The sequence below is a fragment of the Heterodontus francisci genome, chromosome 26 (genome assembly GCF_036365525.1).
Source record: "Heterodontus francisci isolate sHetFra1 chromosome 26, sHetFra1.hap1, whole genome shotgun sequence".
NCBI lineage: Eukaryota > Metazoa > Chordata > Chondrichthyes > Heterodontiformes > Heterodontidae > Heterodontus > Heterodontus francisci.
In genome coordinates this window covers 18,670,006-18,684,123 of record NC_090396.1, presented here as the reverse complement: position 1 = coordinate 18,684,123, position 14,118 = coordinate 18,670,006, and the positions used below count along the sequence as shown (strand labels likewise).

Sequence of the window (14,118 nt, the reverse complement as noted above, 5' to 3'; positions counted from 1 at the left end):
TACCTGAGCTTCCAATTTTGTTTTTGCATCAACGCAGTGGCTCTCACACAGGCGTTCCAGCTCCTCTGCACGTTTGACAGCTTTCCTGAGCCGAGAGAACAAGTGGAAGCGTTTGCGTGGTTCAGTGTTCGCTTCCTGTTTCAGTTGCATGGCGTAACTCCAGGCTCGCTCGGCATCCATTAGAACCAGCAGCAAATACCTAAATGCAGGAGGGCAGGATTAAACAAAGCACTGTGCATTTAACAATAGATTCAACAACCCAGAATGGCCAACATCTAAAACACACACCACTACAAATATCAGCAGCCCACACAGCTCTCTAAGCACCTCCCACAACGCTTACAATTCAGGTAGGCGTCGGATCTCATGGCCTGCACCCGAGGGACTTAAAAGAAGTCACTACATTAGTTGCAATCTTGCAAAATTCTATAGATTCTGGAAAGGTCCCAGCAGATTGGAAAACCACAAAGGTAACATCTCTATTCAAGAAAGGAGGGAGACAGAAAGCGGGAAACTATGGGCCAGTTCGCCTAACATGTCATTGGGGAAATGCTGAAATCCATTAAGGAACTAGTAGCAGGACATTTGGAAAATCATAATACAATCAGCATGACCAGTATAGCAGGGATAAGAGAGCAGTAGCAGAGCGTGAGAGCACAGCGAGACCGGCAGCAGGGATAAAAGAGCAGCAGCAGAGAGCTAGAGCATACGGAGACTGGCAGCAGGGGTAACAGAGCAGCGGCAGAGAGAGAGAGCACAGCGAGACCGGCAGCAGGGATAAAAGAGCAGCAGCAGAGAGAGAGAGCACACAGAGACCGACAGCAGGGGTAACAGAGCAGCGGCAGAGAGAGAGAGCACAGTGAGACCGGCAGCAGGAATAGGAGAGCAGCAGCAGAGAGCGAGACTGGCAGCAGGTGTGACAAGTGAGATGTCAAAGGAAAGCAGGCAAGTGATTGCTTATTGAGTATTTCTCTTTTTCTCTCAAAACTACGGCATTCGTACAAATTTTGAGCTGGGAAAACTAAAAATTTCAAACAGGGTAATTATAACGAAGTGAAATAATGAGTATTGGGGGAACGGAGTGAGCTACAAGTTGCAGTACATGTTGGTATCAATGACATAGCAAGGGCAGGTATTGAGGTTCTATGGTCAAATTTTCAGGAGCTGGGAGGAAGTTAAAGAGTAGGATCTTGAAAGTAGCCATCTCTGGATTACTCCCATGGCTTGAAGCATGGTGCAGGAGGAAGGGCTTCAGATTTTTGGGGTATTGGCACCAGTTCTGGGCAGAAGGCACCTGTTCAAAAGGGACGGGATGCACCTCAATGGGAGTCCTGGGGAAGTTCACCAAGTGTGGTTGGGGTGGGTTGAATCTAAATTGGCAGGGGGATGGGCACTAGCATACAGAAGTTGAAAAGAGGAATAAGGTGCATAATGTAAGTGTTGGACAATACTAGAGAAGGGTGTAGTTCCATGTTAGATAGGAACAGACTAAGAAGGGCTACGTGGAATGCAAAGACAGGATTATAATGCATGTATGTAAATACAAGTGTGGTGAATATGATGCAGTGGCAATAAAGGAAATGTGGATTAAAAATGGTCAGGACTGGGTGCTCAATATATAATATAAAGTGTTCAGAAAAGATAGAGCAGGAAAAAAGGGAGGTGGTGGCAGTACTGATTAGGGAAGACATTGTTATGTTGCAAAGAGGGGACGCCCTTGAAGGAGCAAGGACATAATTCATTTGGTTAGAGTTGAGAAGCGAAAAGGGTATGATCACACTACTAGGGATAGTCTATAGGCGTCCAAATAGCGAGAGAGGGGTAGAGGAGCAAACCTGCAGGGAAATCACAGTGATGTGTAAGAACTATAGTGGTATATTGGGGGACTTTCCAAATATAAAATGGAATAATGTTAGAATAAAGGGAAAGGAGGGGGAGGAATTGCTGAAATATGTTCAGGAGAACTTCCTTGATGAATATGTTTTTGGCTCAAATAGAAAGGAGGTATTGCCGGACCTGGTTCTGGGAAATGAGGTGGGCCAAGTGTCTGTGGGGCAGCACTTGGGCAAGAGTGATCATCGTATCATAAGGTTTAGACTCGTAATGCAGAAAAGCATGGAACGATACAAGATGAAATGGCTAGATTGGAAGAGGGCTTATTCAATGCGATGAGAAGGGATCTAGCTAGGATAAAAGACTGTCAGTAAAATCTGTAATGGAACAATGGATTATCTTCAAGGAAGAGATGCTTCAGGTCCAGATTAGGTACATCCAACATGAACAAGAAGGAAGGAGAATCAAAAACAGGGCTCTTTGAATGACAAGGGAGATAGAGATGATAAGGATAGCCTCCATCATGTTGTGTGGCACTACCACTGGACTAAATGGGATAGACTTCAAACAGATCTAGCAATGCAAAACTGGGCATCCATGAGGCACTGTGGGCCATCAGCAGCAGCAGAATTGCACTCAACTACAATCTATAACCTCATGGCCCAGTACATCCCTCACTCTACCATTACCATCAAGCCAGGAGATTAACCCTGGTTCAATGAAGAGTGCAGGAGGGCATGCCAGGAGCAGCACCAGGCATACCTCCGAATGAGGCATCAACCTGGTGCCCCTACAACCCAGGTCTACTTGCGTGCCAAACTGCGAAAGCAGCATGCGGCAGAGCTAAGCGATCCCATAACCAACGGATCAGATGCAAGCTCCGCAGTCCTGCCACATCCAGTCATGAATGGTGGTGGACAATTAAACAACTAACTGGAGGAGGTGGCTCCACAAATATCCCTATCTTCAATGATAGTGCAAAAGATAAGGCAGAAGCATTTGCAACAATCTTCAGCCAGAAGTGTCAAGTGGATGATCCATCTCGGCCTCCTCCTGTAGTCCCCAGCATCACAGATGCCACTCTTCAGCTAATTCGATTCACTCCGCGTGATATCAAGAAATGACTGAAGGCACTGGATACTTCAAAGGATATGGGTCCAGACAACATTCCAGCAATAATACTGAAGACCTGTGCTCCAGAACTTGCCGCGCCCCTAGCCAAGCTGTTCTAGTACAGCTATAACACCGGCATCTACCCGGTAATATGGATATTCGCCCAGGTATGTCCTGTACACTAAAAGCAGGACAAGTTCAACCCTGCCAATTACCACTCCATCAGTCTACTCTCAATCATCAGTAAAGTGATGGAAGGTGTCGTCGACAGTGTTATCAAGCAGCACTTGCTTAGCAATAACCTGCTCAGTGATGCTCAGTTTGGATTCCGTCAGGGCCACTCAACTCCTGACCTCATTACAGCCTTGGTTCAAACATGGACAAAAGAGCTGAACTCCAGAGGTGAGGTAAGAGTGACTGCCCTTGACATCAAGGTGGCATCTGACAGTGTACGGCATCAAGGAGCCCGAGCAAAACTGAAGTCAATGGGAATCAGGGGGAAAACTCTCCACTGATTGGAGTCATACCTGGTGCAAAGGAAGATGGTTGTGGTTGTTGGAGGGCAATCATCTCAGCTCCAGGACATTACTGCAGGAGTTCCTCAGGGTAGTTCCCTAGGCCCAACCATCTGCAGCTGCTTCATCAATGACCTTCCTTCAATCATAAGGTCAGAAGTAGAGATGTTCGCTGATGATTGCACAATGTTCAGCACCATTCGTGACTCCTCAGATACTGAAGCAGTCCATGTAGAAATGCAGCAATGCCTGGACAATATCCAGGCTTGGCTGATAAGCGGCAAGTAACAATCGCGCCACATAAGTGCCAGGCAATGACCATCTCCAACAAGCGAGAATCTAACCATCTCCCATTGACATTCAATGGTATTACAATTTTTGAATCCCCCACCAACATCCTAGGGGTCAGCATTGATCAGAAACTGAACTGGAGTAGCCATATTAATACCACGGCGACAAGAGCAGGTCAGAGGCTAGGAATCCTGCGGCGAGTAACTCACCTCCTGACTCCCCAAAGCCTCAAAGCATGTCCACAATCCACAAAGCACAAGTCAGGAGTGTGATGGAATACTTCTCAATTGCCTGGATGGCTGCAGCTCCAACACTACTCAAGAAGCTCGACACCATCCAGGACAAAGTAGCCCGCTTGATTGGCACCCCATCCACAAACATTCAATCCCTCCACCACCGGCACACAATAGCAGCAGTGTGTACCATCTACAAGATGCACTGCAGCAACGCACAAAGGCTCTTTTGACAGCACCTTCAAACCAGCGACCCGTGTCACCCGGAAGGACAAGGGTAGCAGATGCTTGGGAACACAACCACCTGCTAGTTCCCCTCCAAGTCACACACCACCCTGATTTGGAACTATATCACCATTGTCACAGGGTCAAAATCCTGGTACTCCCTTCCTAACAGCACTGTGGGTGTACCCACATGCCAAGGACTGCAGCGGTTCAAGAAGGCAGCTCACCACCACCTTCTCAAGGGCAATTAGCGATGGGCAATAAATGCTGGCCTAGCCAGCGACACCCACATCCCATGAATTAATAAAAAAAAAAAGAGGGTATATAATGCATGTCAGATGAATTCTTTAAGTGAGAACCAGACTAAACACGGTAAGTTGGGAGGGAAGTGAAGAGGAAAATAAGATTAGCAAAGAGAGAATAAAAGAGAAGGCAGTCAACATAAAAGGGAACTCAAAAATCTTCTACTGGCATGTAAATAGCAAGCGAGTAATGAGAGGTAGGGTGGGGCCTATTAGGGACAGTGTGTATTGTAATCAAATTTGCTGATGATACAAAGATAGGTAGGAAAGCAAGTTGTGAGGATACGAGTCTGCAAAGGGATATAGACAGGTTAAGTGAGTGGGCGAAAATTTGGCAGACGGAGTATAATATGATAAAATGTGAGGTTGTCCATTAGAAAAGCAGGATACTTAAATGGAGACCCCCTGCAGAATGCTGCAGCACAGAGGGATCTTGGATGTCCTTGTACATGAATGCCAAAAAGTCAGCATGCAGGTACAGCAAGTAATTAGGAAGGTAAATTAAATGTTGGTCTTTATTTCAAGAAGGATGGAGTATAAAAGTAGGAAAGTCTTGCTACAACTGTACAAGGCTTTGGTGAAACTACACCTACAGTACTGCATACAATTTTGGTCATCTTATTTAAGGAGGGATAAACTTGCATTGGAGGCAGTTCAGAGAAGGTTCCTGGGATGAAGGGGTTTTCTTATGAGGAAAGGTTGAGCAGGTTGACCCGATACTGAAGAATGAGCGGTTATCTTATTGAAATATATAAGATTGAGAGGGGGCTTGACAGGGTAGATGCTGAGAGGATGTTTCGCCTCATGGGGGAAACCTCAAACTAGGGGGCACAGTTAAGGGGTCGCCAATTTACGACAGGTGAGGAGGAATTTCTTCTCTGAAGGTCATTAGTCCTTGGAATTCTCTTCCCCAGTGCACAGTGGAGGCTGGGTCATTGAATACATTCAAGGCTGAGTTAGACAGATTTTTGATTTACAAGGGAGTAAAGGGTTTTTTTTGGGGGGGAGGGGGGGGGTGCAGGCAGGAAAGCAGAGTTAAGGCCACAATCATGATCTTATTGAATGACGGAGTAGGCTCGAGGGGCCAAATGGCCTACTGTTGGTCCTATTTCTTAGGTGTGTAATTTAAATAGACAATGAGGCTGCATGGCACATGAAAACTCCCTTTGCTCCACCTCTGGCAGCTGTGCTTTCAGCCAATTAGGCACCAAGCTCTGGAAATCCTTCCCAAACCTCTGTGCTTCTATCTCCTCCTTTAACCTCTCTCTTTAGCCACCCATGCTAATATCTCCTGTGTCAATTTTTGCTCTATCACACTCCTCTGAAATGCTTTGGACATTTCCCTGTTTTAAAGCGAATGTATAATACAAGTTGTTGCTGTTGAAAAGGTGCAACTGGCAAGTGAATTATTCGCTGCAAACTGTGCCCCCCACCGTATTCTGTAGTCCATTACCTGGGATTCACATTCAGCACTCCCATCAGCATTAGCTGAATCAGCATTTGTGCACTGATGAAACCTATTACCACCAGTAGTTCATGCATGTGCAGATGTGTGTACAACGTTTCCGTCCGCATGGTACACATAGCTGTGTAACATGGAGCCACAAGGACTGTGTTTAAATCTATACTTCTATTAATTTGCAGATTTCTCAAGGCGGCAATAAGTTTGATCAAACAATGAGGCGATAGCACCAAGAGCAGCCCTTTCAAAACATCCAGGGCCCAGAAATTAGAACAGGAGATCCCGCAAGCAAGAAATATAACCAGAAATAGAATCATCTTGTCTGGACTTGGAGGGTCCAGACCTCCAAGGACATGTTGCCTTAGCGTCGCCGGCTGAACACCCCCTGCCACAGGGTTGTTTCGCACAAAATGCTCTCACTAGACACGCTCAATTCTGGAAGGACGAAGCTACAGTTGTACTGCAGGTGCTTTTCATAGTTCAAGGGGGTGTTAATGGGACAATTCAACACATTCATCATTATACTTTACTGAAATCCTACGGACAACATTGGACCGTAACAGTGAAATGGTTCTTGGGGATTAGCCAGGCTGTGCTTTCATCACAGTTCTGTGGGCTGGGAACTGTGGCCGCATTTCCCCTTATTGCTATAGTGGCCGACACAAGCCACAAAGACATCTGCTAATTATATATAGCAAGGTTTTTCTGAACTGGAGCCCATGAACTGTACATGGCCTTCATGCTTGGTTATGTTGTCCCACGGATTTTATTTGCTTTGTTCTGTGGGCCTGGAGATTTGGAAAGGGCTTTTTTTTAGCTATGCTGCCTCACTGATGGATAAACCCTACAATCTCCACTAGGTTACTGTATCATTCATGTTTGAAATTGTTAGAGTGTTATTAAAGAGAAATTTTGTCTTGTGTAAAGGCTGGGACTGATTTCTGATCCGCTTTATTTTGATCAATTGGTTCACTGGTTGTTCTGCAGCCAACACAGTGGAGATGCACAGGCCACAGTGTTAAGTATTATGAGCCCCAGCCGCTGTCTCTAGAAATGAATAGGTGGCTCCAGTAGAATGACTGTTCTGCCACCTTGTATCGAGCAACAGCATCGACCAATCAAATTCGGCACAGCACAGATACACTGAAATGCACTCTGTACAATTCCCTATATGGCAGCAAACACTCCCTTGTTCTGTTACAGTAGGTACCATAAATTGGGAAGTTTTGAATCAAATATATTTCACCAGATTGTGCTTTTTAAATTCACTGCAAACATATGTATCTATGCAGAAAGACTGGTGTCTTGGGTACATGAAATATCAATTTAGCTCCATTTTGTTCCATTCATTCTCAGCAGTGTTTGTTTCTCTTCTGACCATGGTGGGCATATTTGTACGATGTGAAGATCAAATGTTGACCAAGGAAGAGTCTTGAAGCACTTGGAATTACTTCAGAGAGCCATCAACAGCCCTACTCTAGACTCTTGCCTTCTATGAATACACAGCCCAAGGGCAATGAAAATGAAAATCAGGATGGCATAATACTTTTCCAGTCTCCTACCTGTTGTCTGACAGAATCTCCACTGTTACCTTCTTGCCCGTGAACTTGTGTTTGTTCCCCATTTTGAAACCAAGCGCCTTCCTGAGACGGCGGAGTCTGCGTGAACAGTAACCCCTATAGCAAACCAAAGAGTAAGTTAGTGACAACGCAGCCAATGCTAGACCAGCTCCAGCACAAATCCATAGAAATACAGGACCTGCAGCCAAGCAGCCACTGCAACACTTACTCACCTGTGCACAAACTCAACCTTTCCACAATGGAGAATAACCACGTTAACTCCAGGGGGAGAAGAGGGGAAATATAACTGAACCAGATAGTATAAGTGCAGAAGGGAGCCAAACTGCCCATCCAGTCTGTGCCTGCTTTTTGAAAGAGCTTTCCAATTAGTCCCTCTTCCCCACTGGCCTGCAAATTTCTCCTTGATATTTACAAGGTTATTTTTAACACTAACCTATCTTTCCCGCCTCTCAAAACTCAGCTGTAAGCAAGAAAAACAAAAGACTCATGTCAGCAGGACTGTTGACATGTTATGATTAATGCACCCACTGATCACTGTTTGTTCTCCAACACTTCCCAAACTTGTTAGTGCCCTCAGCTTATGCAAAGGCCAAAACACAGCGAGCAAGATGGAATCACACCTAGGAAAATAGGCACACTCACAAAATAGGAACAAGCGTGCAAGAGGAGGAACACAGCAAGAGTTTGCACAAGGTGAAGGGAAAGCATGGTGCAAGCCAAAGGCCCAGATACACCAAAGGAGAATGCAGGGGGTTCTCAAAAAGAGGGGATAGCAGAAGAGTCTTCATTGTAAAGGAATATCCAGATTGTGACTCTCAATCATGGTTGGAAAAAGCCACTTAAATTACACCCATAAAAGTTTCACAAAAATTGTTCATTTGCTCAAAGCATAGAAAGAAAAATAGGCCATTCAGGCTCTTGAGTCTGTTCCACCATTGCTAGATCGTGGCTAATCTGTACCTCAACCCTGTGTTTTTGATCCAAATCCCTTGATATCCTAATCAGCTTTTGACTGGTTCCTAGGGAAGGGTCAATGAGCATCCTCAGACCCAAAAGGATAGTGCAAGAGTAGGACTTAAAAAATGGCCTGTAGAAGTTCAGCTGTCAAACACAAAGCATGAAAATAAAGACCAACTGAAATGCAGATTTCAGATGATGCACTTTCCATTACAACCTCCCTAGTTTGAGTGTCTTTTTGGGCCACTTATTAAATTGAATGAATTAACAAGGTCCTGAAATTCTTATTTATTTATTGGAAGAAAGATACATGTTGATTTAAATGGGAAGATACAAACTTTTGCAGGGGTACTACATGGCAAGTTCCCAAATCTCAACTATGCCATTTGCAAATGGGGGCAGAGGGGAAACTTGGAGGAGGGGAAATATAGGAACCTCACGCTTAGTAAATGCTAGACTGGGTATTTCCATGTATGGGAGGACAGGTCACCTGGAGCCACTCTCCTTTATCCCACTAACCAACTATTAAACTAGGAAGAGCATGTGAATCAGGTTACTCTGCAAGACAATAACAGCGGTGGTTAGCACCGCAGCCTCACAGCTCCAGCGACCCGGGTTCAATTCATGGTACTGCCTGTGTGGAGTTTGCAAGTTCTCCCTGTGTCTGCGTGGGTTTCCTCCAGGTGCTCCGGTTTCCTCCCACAGCCAAAAGACTTGCAGGTTGATGGGCCAATTTACCTTAGTATAGGTAGGTGGTAGGGGAATATAGGGACAGGTGAGGATGTGGTAGGAATATTGGATTAGCGTAGGATTAGTATAAATGGGTGGTTAATGGTCGGCACAGACTCGGTGGGCCGAAGGGCCTGTTTCAGTGCTGTATCCCTAAATCAAAATCAAATCTAAATCAAAAAACAGTGTGGCCAACAGCAATTTGGGTGGGTCGGGGCAGTGGTGCATAAAAATTACAGTATTTTGCTAGGCCATTGATACACTGTGGGAACATGAGGCGCCAAGGTTTTCATATAATTCAACTTTTAGATCTGCAGTATGCAAATCTGTCATATGTATAAAACAGTACACTGCCCAAACCTGTAGAATGTAATCCCAATCCAAGTATCCTACTTTCAACAAAATACAAGAGACAGTAGACCGTGGATGAGGCACAATATTGCTTGCTGTCGACAGCCACAGCAAGAAGATCACAACGACTCCTAGATTCCTTTAGGAATACTCCAAGAATCCATAAAGGCCATTGGAACACTTGGATTAGATTCCAGTCTGTAGTTTATTCTTAAACATCCATTATTCTAACTATAAATTATGCAAAACCTTGATCAGATTCCAGTTTGTGATTCACTTCTGGCTATCCATTATTCATTAACTCACTGTGACAAGATATCATGCTGTTACCGTGATTAATTATGCACGTGGACACTGTTGAGTCAAAGTAAATGAAAAGTGCCTGAAAAAAGTCTACTTCTATATAAAGTATGCCAGGAGCTCCATATTTTGTATTTTGGTGCTGCAGCACCAGCTGAGCAGCAACAGTTCACCACACTGTGCAACTTGATGTTCAAAATTGCACCTACGTGTAGGAGAGGTAGTCTGACGAAGAAATAAATTATATCACATTGCAATAGATCAGCTTTTCAATAATCAAACAATAAAGCAAACAAACACTAGTGAATGTAGTAACTAAACCATCCGAAATGATCTATGGTCAAAAGGCATAGTACATACTGAAAATGTAACTGCTCCTGGCACACAAAGCTACAAGTGAATTCTTTGTGCTGTGGTTGACTAAGCTATAATCTGTCACACCTTTATCTGACAGGATGTTGGAAATGTGCAAGTTCCCCGGTGTCAGTTGGCACATAGACAACAAACTTCAACAGAGAATCACCACCGACCTGTATCTCTGATAGTCTTCATGTCGTAGGCCATGTTGTTGCTGAGAGTCCTTGATGATCTGCAGGACTAGAATTCATACATTGAGGAAAACAGGATGTTAATAGTAAGTGCTTGGCTGCTTAACCTAATGGCAGTGAAATGTAGAAAGTAATCAATGTTACTAAGTGATGCATGCCAGGAAGGTTGCTGGTTCAAATTCCATTATGCTTCCAGTTACCTGCTCTCATTGTGGCAGCTGCTCAAGGGCCTAAAATTAAGGTGGCGGGAAGGGAACAGAGAGACTGGACTCTCACTCCTGCTGGAAAGGCATGCTTGGACTTGCTGATGTCCTCCATGGTTGAATACTGCCTTGCAACAGAAAAGAATCACTGCCTTGAGGAGAGGACAAGAAACAGGCAATCTGCACTCTCAATGCAGCAACTAATTTGCCAAGTGTTGCAGCTGCTGTGAGGTCCACTTCCAGCTACCAACTGGCTTGTGATCCAACATCATGTGGCTAGAGCTTTTTGACATTTGTCAACTGTGGTTCAGTTGTTAGCACTAGTCTCTGAATCGGAAGGTTATGGGTTCATGTTCTGCTCCCACAAAACAATGTAGATGGACACTCCACTGCAGTACTGAGGGAATGCCATCTTTCTCACTAAATGCTAAACTGAGGCCCCGTCTGCACTCTTAGGCGGATGTAAAAGATCCCACGTCACTATTTCAATGGAACAGCTGGGGAGGTATCTCCAGTGTCCTTCCCAATATTTATCCCTCAATCAATCAATATCACAAGAAATAAAATCAGGTCATTATTGTTGTTTGTGGGAGTCTGCTGTGTGCAAATTGGCTGCTATATTCCCTACATTACAACAGTGACTAACTACACTTTCAAAATGACTTCATTGGCTGTAAAGCACTTTGGGAGATCCAGTGGTCATGAAAGGCAATACACGTATGTTCCAACTTTGGAGTGAGACTGTGGAACATCAGCTGTACAAACCCACAGCTTTCTCCCATTCTTTACTCCTGCAATAAGCACAGTGTTCTTCCCGTGAGTCTTGCCTGCTCTCAACCAGACATCAGGCTACCTTGAGCTTAGTCATCACTGTCCCAGGAAACCAAATCAGGGAATTGGGTAAATGACAGAAGCTACACATGTCTAAATAATACAAGTATTAGACAGCACACAGTCTTTATACTTCAGAATGTACAGTCACCAAGTCAGTTAATTTCTTCTGGCATTACTCATTGAAACATAAAACAGGGACTGTGAACACAAGGTTAAAAAAGGGGTCCAGACCAGGGAGGAGTTAATGGCCTGGGGTAGATGGAGCAGCCACAATATGGTCTGACCTGGAAGGGCTTTTCAATTTGAAGTTGCAGCCCTGTCCTGTCTGCACAGTTCTCCTGTCAGAGGACCTGCACGCACAAGAGAAACTCTGCAACACATCTGAACAAAGGAAACTGGACAGGAAGTAGGAGACTATGGGATTCAAAAGTTAGATGAAATGGAGCACAGCATGCAACAGGAGGAAGCACAAGTGTGCTGGAGACTGAAATGGTGAGGGCACACAGGAAGGGAATCAGGGCATGGGAAAGAAAGGTGGCAGGAAGGGAGGTTTTCGTGAGGCTAGCTTCTAAGTTGGAGGTATGGTGGGGTTTAGCGAGATACACAAGCTCAGTGGCAGGTTTCAGTGATGAAAGACCACCAACTTAAAATGCTAACTCTTTCTCCACAGATGCAGCATTTCTAGCATTTTGTTTTTCTTACATAATTTTATTTTCCATTCAGGCTCTTGCACCTACATTTGCTTAGAAGTTGCTATCATAATGAAGATGAATCACAAAGTGGAAATTTTCCACACAAAATTAGAAGCACCCCTCTGCTACAGACGTCCTGAGTTTGCCACTGCTCATAAAACTTCATTATAATCAACAAGCACTGACAGGAATACACAGAAAACTGCCTCAAGAAATTGACCTAATACACTGAGCAGATAATTAGAAATCTAGAAGGCGGCACATTTATCAATGAATGAATCTGCATGCCATGATATAGAAGTTTTATAACTACAGATGGCTGGGAGAGTTCGAGGCTACAACTGAGAGTTCACGGTGACTTCACTAAGTAAAGACAATAATTGAAGGTGCTGAAATGACAAGATTAATATAACAAGAGGGCGCTGATGGCTGAAGACATAAAAATATGAAGACCCAGGCTACAACAGGATGATACAAAAACAAGAAATGCTGGAATCACTCAGCAGGTCTGGCAGCATCTGTGGAAAGAGAAGCAGAGTTAACGTTTCGGGTCAGTGACCCTTCTTCGGAACAGGATGATGCTGTGAAGATGGTCCAGGGCCCGCTCCTTGGTCCCATTTCCCTCCTCTCCCCCCGGGCCTCCCGCCCACTCCCGGGACTGACACGTAATCCTTCTGCTCAGACCCACTCTACACGTGGGTCTGTCCCTACACCGACTGGGGAACGCATTCACATCGACTCGCTTCGCGCGGTCTCGGGAAGCGGCGAACTCGGCAAAGGATACTTTCCAGGTTCAGGGTAGCCCCCAGCTCCACCGTTCGGTTCTCTTTATCTTCCCCCGCATCCTCCTTCATTGCCGCCATGATTACCAACCCGCGAAGGACCACGGTCTACTGGAAGACCGGAGAACACCCGAGGTCGCAAGCACGCCGGGATACTGGCGGAGTGGAGAACACCCGAGGTGGCACGGCACGCCGGGATACTGGAGGAGCGGAGATTACTAACAGACCGCGCGGCACGCCGGGATACTGGAGGAATTCCGACTAAACCGACAGAATTTTCTTGGAGTTTCAAGGTGTTAAACATTAACTTCTAGGCTACTGCTGTGAGCAAACAGGAACAAAAAACGTAGGGACATTAAAATATTGTGTTTTACAATTTTCTTTTGACAAAACAAGTTTGCATTTGTTTGAGAACAGAAAGTGCAGGAGATAGTCAACAGGTGGCGAGAGAGAGTTAATATTTCAGGTCTGTGACCTTTCATCAGAACTGGCAAAAGTTAGAAATGTTACAGTCTTTGAGCAAGGGGGGGAGAGAAGAAGGTCTGTGATAGGAAGAAGGGGGGAGAGATTAAATGACAGGTGTCATGGAACAGAATGCAAATGGAGTGCTAAATAGCTGTAGCGAAAGACAAAGCACAAGTCCAGAGAAATGCTAATGGCAGAATAATGAACAGTTCTGTACGAAAACAAAAACATAAAAAGTTTAAGACTAGCACATGGTTAAAAAATAAATAAAATTTTAAAAGAATATATTAAAATAAAATAAAAATAAATAAATAACTGATTGGTTGACTGCTTTGCAGAAGCAAAGGGTGACCTCTTTGCAGTACACCTCCGCTCGGTCCTCAAACATAATCCCGAGCTTCCAGTTGCTTGCCATTTTAATTCTCCACCTTGTTTTCATGCCCACATTTCTATCCTCGGGCTGCTGCAGTGTTCCAGAGAACATCAAAGCAAGCTTGAGGAACAGCACTTCATTTTCCGATTAGGCACTCTACAACCTTCTGGACTCAATATTGAGTTCAACAATTTCAGACCATGAGCCCCATTATTTTTTGTTTGTTTGTTTATTTAATTTTATTTTATTTTAATTTTTATTTCTATACTTTTAAAATATTTTTTAAAATATAATTACGAGAGAGACATGAGATACTGAAGCTATGTCTGG

At 44.5% G+C, this 14,118-nt stretch overlaps 1 protein-coding gene across 2 annotated transcripts in view; it reads right to left on the bottom strand.

Moving 5' to 3' along the window:
• Positions 1-13,087, bottom strand: part of srp68 (signal recognition particle 68) — a 78,426-nt gene extending 65,339 nt beyond the window's left edge. The window contains exons 1-4 of one of the 2 annotated variants that reach the window (XM_068057864.1): positions 12,953-13,087; positions 10,422-10,488; positions 7,537-7,650; positions 4-199 (exon numbers count right to left, since the gene is read on the bottom strand). In XM_068057864.1, coding sequence (XP_067913965.1) covers positions 4-199; positions 7,537-7,650; positions 10,422-10,488; positions 12,953-13,031 — 456 coding nt within the window. In that variant the 5' untranslated portion in view covers positions 13,032-13,087. The remainder of the gene's footprint in view (positions 1-3; positions 200-7,536; positions 7,651-10,421; positions 10,489-12,952) is intronic. The other variant, XM_068057863.1, reaches the window with a different exon arrangement.
• Positions 13,088-14,118: the final 1,031 nt, after the last annotated feature.